Source organism: Aulostomus chinensis, chromosome 18 (assembly GCF_037954235.1).
Source record: "Aulostomus chinensis isolate RoL2024-O1b breed Wild chromosome 18, RoL_Achi_v1.0, whole genome shotgun sequence".
NCBI lineage: Eukaryota > Metazoa > Chordata > Actinopteri > Syngnathiformes > Aulostomidae > Aulostomus > Aulostomus chinensis.
Genome location: NC_141337.1, coordinates 8,843,325 through 8,849,627, shown reverse-complemented (window position 1 = coordinate 8,849,627; position 6,303 = coordinate 8,843,325). Strand labels below are relative to the sequence as shown.

The window sequence follows — 6,303 nt, the reverse complement described above, 5'->3', positions numbered from 1 at the left end:
AGTTTTTCATTTCCATCTCACAAAAACACTCAGTCACTTTGGTTTAAATCAATATTTATTGTTGGTTTAGTGGTGGGCTGAAACACAAGGACTTTATTGTTTGTGCGCAGCCTATTGCTAATGTAACATCACAGCTGCTGGGCTATTACACTGTAGGTCATAATCATTGTACTGAATTCATTTGTGTATTATTCTGTCATGAGCTCGTCAAACACACATTGCAAAATTAATAAAGGCTATGTTACATAGTCAAAATAATAGATTTTAAATAATCAGTCTCATCAGCATTAAATTAACATTCTGAATACTTCTTTTTTGTGTCAGTGTATTTACGTATACGCCTGCATTGAGTGTTTTTTGGTCAATTTAGTGAAGATGAGTTTTTTTTTTTTCATTTTATTGTCTTTCTTCACGTACTCAGGGACCCCAAAGTAAGCCAGGAGCTAAATCTGGTAGAAAGTAACTTTTTTCTTTTTTATGCTATACAAAACAAATACAAGAAGAAAAATACAATTATGAGCCATGCTCATCTTTGTATTTTTTTGCCAAATTTGCACAAAAGCCTATTGAAACCTTTGCGTATTTATACATTGTGCATGTTCAGACTTAATGTCCAAAAAATAAAATAAATTAAAAAAAAAAATTAATTGTACATGCTTTACCACTACGGTTGCAGGTTTGTGTAGGTGGGACAGACATGGTAGAATTAGTTAATCTGTTTTTACTTATATGATGAGAAATGATTATATCTACAGAATAGCAAACATTGCAAAGTAATGTCTTCTCATCAGAAATGTAAAATATTATTATTGGTCAAGATGGTGTCAGTCAGTATGCATACACATAATAACTCTTGGCTTAAGTTTAAGACTGTAAAGCTCTCTACAGGAGGCTGAGTGCAGTTACTTCAGCAGGTCCTTCATAATCCTGACTGAAGAGCCTCTGTAGCCACCACCAAAGTGGTTCCAGTGATTCAAGTAGTGGTAAAGTTGGTAAAGCTGGTTTCTCTTTTCAAAGCCTGGTGCTTTAGGAATTTTGTCATGGTAAGCAGAGTAAAATGATTTGTTGAAGCCCCCAAACATCCCTGCAATACCCAACTCAAACTCTGAATGGCCATAGAAGGAAGAAGGGTCAAAGATGACAGGGCCGTCTGCGCATTCTGCCACATTTCCTCCCCACAGATCTCCATGAAGGAGAGCAGGAACAATCTCCATGTCTTTGAAAAACTCAGGGATCTTGAGCTGTACGTATGACGATATACAAAAAGGTAGCATTTTAGGTTCTGAATACACTCATAAAGAAATATGTAACATGTTTATAAAGTGGTTACAGTGATGTTGTACCTGTAGCTTCGCCCAAAGTTCTCTAGCTTCTCTATCACCACAAGATTTCTCGATCAAGTCAATCTGATGCTGCAGCCTCTGCTGGGAGTAAAATGTCACCCAGTCATCCTCCCAGTCATTGTTCTGTGGAGGAAAGGGAATGTTTTTAAAGACATGAAGCATGCACATCCACTCTGGTGATGAGTTGCAGAGTAAGTCCACCCACAGAAAAACACATTCAACCGTGTGCTTCTTCCTAAAAACAAATAAATAAAGACAAATTCTACAAAAGCAAACAATCCCAAGCCTTTGAGAAAATTATATACCTAAATATGCACTGCAGATTATTTGAAGCCAGTGCATGACAAAATGTGGGCATGGGGTGACATCGAACGAACAACAATTATTATTAGTTGCACATTGATCCAATTATTAATTGGGTTTATTGAGGTTACGTGCTTGCACATGGGCTATTTTTCCAACTGGCTGATGGATGTTCACCCAAATCACATAAATTTAAGTGGACTTTTACTTCCTGTTTATTATCCTGATGTCTACGTGATGGAATTACCAATTTCCACTTGTAAATAAAGTTGGAGTGAGTTTTTCAGTGTGTGGACTGTATTTCTTCCTTGAGAGAAAACAATGAAAGCCTTGGTAACGGTGCTAAGGTCAACTGTGTGACACACAGATGTTATGCATATCCAACACTACAAAACAGTCCAGTTTCTTGGCATTTAGACACACTCCGTTTTACCTGTGGTAGATAGCCACAGCATGTAGTCGTAGGGAACCCAAATTTTTCAACAAAAGCTTCCTCTGACTGCCCAGCTCCTTTTCCTATTAACAGAGAAGGTATATGTTGTTATTGAACCAGCAACTATCATCTACAGACATGTGCTGTAAGATTGAAGACACTTTGCTTTGAATAATAATTTACCTATAAAATGGTATTGAGCTTGAAATGAACTCCTGTTTAGCATAGTCGTAGAGCAGCAGCTTTTTATTGATTAATCACTTGAAAGAAAATAAATTGTCAACAATTTTGATAATGATAATTTTTTCAATGGGGTATCAAGCAAAAATGTCAAAAACTTAATTTCAAGACTTTAATTTAAAGACTTGGAGGTTTTGACTTTTGAAAGGACAAGAGAAGCTGTTTGCCGTTTTGTGTGTGTGTGTGTGTGTGTGTGTGTGTGTGTGTGTGTGTGTGTGTGTGTGTGTCCGCACATGCGTGCATGAAGACATTTTATAGATCAAACAATTTATCAAATAATTATGGAATTATTCAATGATGATGAAAATAACTGTTAGTTGCAGCCCAAATGAAGATTTTGTTAAAAAAAAATTGTCTAAATTTGAATTCCTTTAAATAAATCTAGGTGGAATTACCTACTGTCTGCTGCTCTTTGTTCAGTTTATCCAACTGTCTTTTGTTGTGCAGGTGTAGATCAGCCAACTGCTCTCCCAGGTGCTTTGAGTATCTGTACAGTGGAATTGGAAAGAAACAGAACTATATTTTCACACTGCTATACACTCTGATCTAAACATATACTATGATACTAATCCGACATTATCCATCCAATGAGAGGACTCTTACTTGCTTAGACCTCGCATATCCAGATGCTCCATGACAAATACACACCCTCCTGAGTCAAGTTCGATCACCTTCACTGGTCTGGGAACTTTAATTGTCTCTGTCTTTAATATGGCTTCCAGACTGGCCATTTCGCCATCAAACATTAACTTGGCCTGCATAGAAAAGAAAAAAAGGGAACTTTATTAGGCATATGGTAAAATAAATATTTAGGCAACACGATAACGAAAGCAATGATGACATGACTACCTGGCTCTTGTGATTTATCTTCACAAACACTCTTCCGGTGTCGGTATCGTAGCTCTGGCCCTCGCTGATACATCCACCTCCCGAGTGGCCGGTGGACTTCAGCATAGTTGTCCCCAACTCTTCCTTTAATTTCGCCTCCATTGATAATTCCCATGCAGCGACACACCGCAAACTACGCAACGCAAATGCAGTGACAGGAGAAGTTGAGGGGCGAGTTGATAGTTTCAGCCACGCTTCAACCCCGGTAAGATTTACAGATTATGTTAATAGAGTAGTTTGCGAGAAATGTAGAGAGTATCTAAGGGCCACTACGACGAACACGTAACGGTAGAATAAACATGTCAGACGGCCAATGTGGATCACAGCTGCAGTCCGTCCAGACTAACACTTCCGTTGTGTCCCTTCTGCGCTGTCCAATCACAAGGGCGTTACACCGACATGTGAGCGTCACCATGGTGCCTAATGAGGCTGCGTCGGATACATATTAGTTCCGGTAGCTTCAAGTCCGAAATGGTTCTGGCGGAAATGAGCAGGAAAGAAACGTGCCTTCTTCTCGGAGCAACGGGTGTCGGCAAAACCTTGTTGCTAAAACGTCTTCAAAATATCCTCTGGGTTAAGTCGAATGCTGTAAGCTAGCCAGTATATAACATCGTTGCTAAATACACAGCTAGGCTACTTCTGCAAGCTACTTAGCATTAGCTTGCAAAATTAGCATGATGAGGTACGGATAAACTGAATGCTGGAAAAAAGTTTACACGATGTTTATGTATGCGTTTTAGGTACATAACCCATTTTAGAATATTAAATGTTATTAAATGATTATATTTGTTAACAGTTCACATATAAAAAAAAGTTAATTACGGAATTGCATTAATCATCTTTATTGTTTTTATAAAGATAAATGTTCACGCAGTGTCTGTGGATTTCTTTTTCCCTAACTTCATATTTACAGCTCAGTTTGCAGGGATCAGGGGAGCTAGGGGCGCCTCCTTCTACTCTACCAACTGTAAGTAGTAGTGAGATGTACCTGTAGCTACTTGTGCATATTGTGTTTTGTCAGTTTAAATACTTTAATATTACCGTAATACTCGTATTTTGACTTAATGTTAAACCACTTCTACTGTTTTGACAACAATAAAAACTTTGCCATAAAATCAGGTTACAGATTTGCACCAGCATCGTACTGGTTTAGAAATAAGCATCACCTATCTCCTTATTTTTGTTGTGTACAGCCTCGAATGGGAATTAAAACACAATGCATAAGGATCATTTTTGCCTGTGTATTTTTTCATTTCCAGTCATCTCATTACACTTCATATAATTATGAATCACTTAACAAATTGCAACTCAATAAGATAAAGGCTTTATCTGCTATTTTGTGAATTCTTTTTTCAAGTTAGTTTGTCTTATCCCATTGAGAGATTATTTCAAATGTTGAAGGCAGATAAATTTTCATGAGGGCGGCTTTTTTTCTTGGATGAGGCAAAATTTACTTTGCATAAAGTTGCAGTTTGGTTTTAAGGTATTTGGAAGAACAGCTTTTCTTTTGGAGAGTTTGTTACTAACTGTGAACCAATAGTAAGTTCAAAAAGGTCTATTAGAGATAATGCATCAAGAATTTACCCATCCAGTTTTCATTGACCCAGACACTCAGGAATATTGTCAGTACTGATGTGACATCCTTTCTCTGCGATGTCTCTGCTGTGTTTACACTTCCACAGGTTGGCACTAACCTGACAGACCTGACACTGAAGAAGAAGAAGCTGACAGTGAGGGAGCTGGGAGGCTGCATGGGCCCAATATGGCCCAGTTACTTCAATGATTGCTCTTCTGTCATTGTACGTATAGACACTTAGCTGAGTTGAATGTTTTGACTGTATTGGATTGTCTGACATAACATTTATGTTTTTTATAGTTCATGGTGGACTCAGCCAACATCGCTCAGATATCCTCATCCTGTATCCAGCTGCTGTCAGTACTCTCAGCTGAGCCCCTGCACGGTGCTTCTGTGCTTATTCTCTTCAACAAGAGGTGATGCCTCAAACAAACACATCAATACATACATTCAGATGTCTGAGTCCAGATCTAGAGATGTGTTTTCTCATTGTTTTACTTTCAATCTTTTCCAGGGACATGCCCTGCACTATGAGTCTCACGGAAGTGCAGTCACTCTTCCGGTTGGATGACATCATTGCATCTGCAACTCAGCCAATTGAAGCCTTAGAAGTAAGTGCCCACTCTGGAGAGGGACTTCAGGAGGTGCTAAGCTGGCTGGAGTCCATCTCGGTCAGATGAACAAAGTCATGCTACTCTGCTTCTACCTTGACTGATGTCAACAAGAACTCTGACATTTCACCGTGCAAAAAATGGGTAAATGCCATTTCAAAGTGAGGATTTAGTGAGTTCATGTGCCACAGTGCTTGTCATCCAGTGTAATGTATTCAATCATGCGGTGGTGTAGTACATACAGCATGACAAGAAAAAATTGTTGTTTATATCCAGTGAAAATAGCAACTGCGTATCTGGGTAAATGTGAAGGCAGATGTATCAGTCAGGCCAAGAGAGAATGGAATGACTGGACGGGTACCACTTAACAGTCGTTCATACTTGTATACTAATTTAGGTGCCCCCAAGTAGATGTATCGAGATGCGGATGGGGGGCATTAGATGATTTCCAGAATTGAAAAAAGATTTCCAAGTATGAAAAAGGCCTTACATGTTTAGAATGAATTCAGTTCAGTTGTGTTCATTGTGTGTATGAGTACAAAATTTGTATACTCCAAACATTTCTGGGGATAGTGGGCGTTGTGCCTTGCGCCTTATTTTCAGGGGGTCCTGATTTGAAAAGTTTGGGAACCTCTGTGCTAATTGAAGATATCTCTAAATGATATGTACCTTAAGTTAATTTATTTAGCTTTTATGCATTTTCTAGTTCTGTCAAGTTCATTTCAGGTATGTATAACTGTCCATAGAGCACATTGTGTTACTTTCTGTATAAAAATCTACTTTATGATCACATTTGACTTGTTTAGATTCTTCTGTCAGTCAACATATTGTGTATGATTGACAGGAACTAATTGTAGTGCGAAGCAAAACTCTTAAGGCCACAGCATGATTATTTCTTTTTAAACATTT

The 6,303-nt window shown here is 38.3% G+C and overlaps 2 protein-coding genes across 3 annotated transcripts; one reads left to right on the top strand and one right to left on the bottom strand.

Annotated features, from left to right (window-relative positions):
• Positions 1–53: 53 nt before the first annotated feature.
• fn3krp (fructosamine 3 kinase related protein) lies at positions 54–3,575 on the bottom strand. The gene is made up of 6 exons (XM_086184698.1): positions 3,169–3,575; positions 2,923–3,074; positions 2,715–2,806; positions 2,080–2,162; positions 1,344–1,466; positions 54–1,241 (listed from the first exon to the last, which is right to left on the bottom strand). The coding sequence occupies exons 1-6, from the start codon at positions 3,307–3,309 to the stop codon at positions 903–905; spliced, it is 930 nt and encodes a 309-aa protein (XP_086040824.1). The 5' UTR covers positions 3,310–3,575; the 3' UTR covers positions 54–902.
• A 51-nt stretch (positions 3,576–3,626) lies between these two features.
• arl16 (ADP-ribosylation factor-like 16) lies at positions 3,627–6,184 on the top strand. Of its 2 annotated transcripts, none has more exons than XM_086184672.1 (5): positions 3,627–3,770; positions 4,120–4,174; positions 4,890–5,006; positions 5,084–5,199; positions 5,298–6,184. In XM_086184672.1, exons 1-5 carry the CDS (start codon positions 3,631–3,633, stop codon positions 5,461–5,463), a joined length of 594 nt encoding a protein of 197 aa, XP_086040798.1. In that variant the 5' UTR covers positions 3,627–3,630; the 3' UTR covers positions 5,464–6,184. The 2 variants fall into 2 exon arrangements, with proteins under 2 accessions (XP_086040798.1, XP_086040797.1); XM_086184671.1 differs by having other exon boundaries at positions 3,627–3,795; positions 4,121–4,174.
• The last annotated feature ends 119 nt before the right edge of the window (positions 6,185–6,303 follow it).

Bases quoted from the DNA above. Each gene is read 5' to 3' on its own strand.
- fn3krp (XM_086184698.1), bottom strand. From the start codon at position 3,309: ATGGAGGCGAAATTAAAGGAAGAGTTGGGGACAACTATGCTGAAGTCC. The intron at 3,075-3,168 runs GTAGTCATGTCA...TTTTCTATGCAG, and splicing joins AGATAAATCACAAGAGCCAG to GCCAAGTTAATGTTTGATGG. The intron at 2,163-2,714 runs GTAATTCCACCT...CTCTGTTAATAG, and splicing joins CAAAGAGCAGCAGACAGTAG to GAAAAGGAGCTGGGCAGTCA.
- arl16 (XM_086184671.1), top strand. From the start codon at position 3,631: ATGAGGCTGCGTCGGATACATATTAGTTCCGGTAGCTTCAAGTCCGAA. The intron at 5,007-5,083 runs GTACGTATAGAC...TGTTTTTTATAG, and splicing joins ATGATTGCTCTTCTGTCATT to TTCATGGTGGACTCAGCCAA. The intron at 5,200-5,297 runs GTGATGCCTCAA...AATCTTTTCCAG, and splicing joins CTTATTCTCTTCAACAAGAG to GGACATGCCCTGCACTATGA.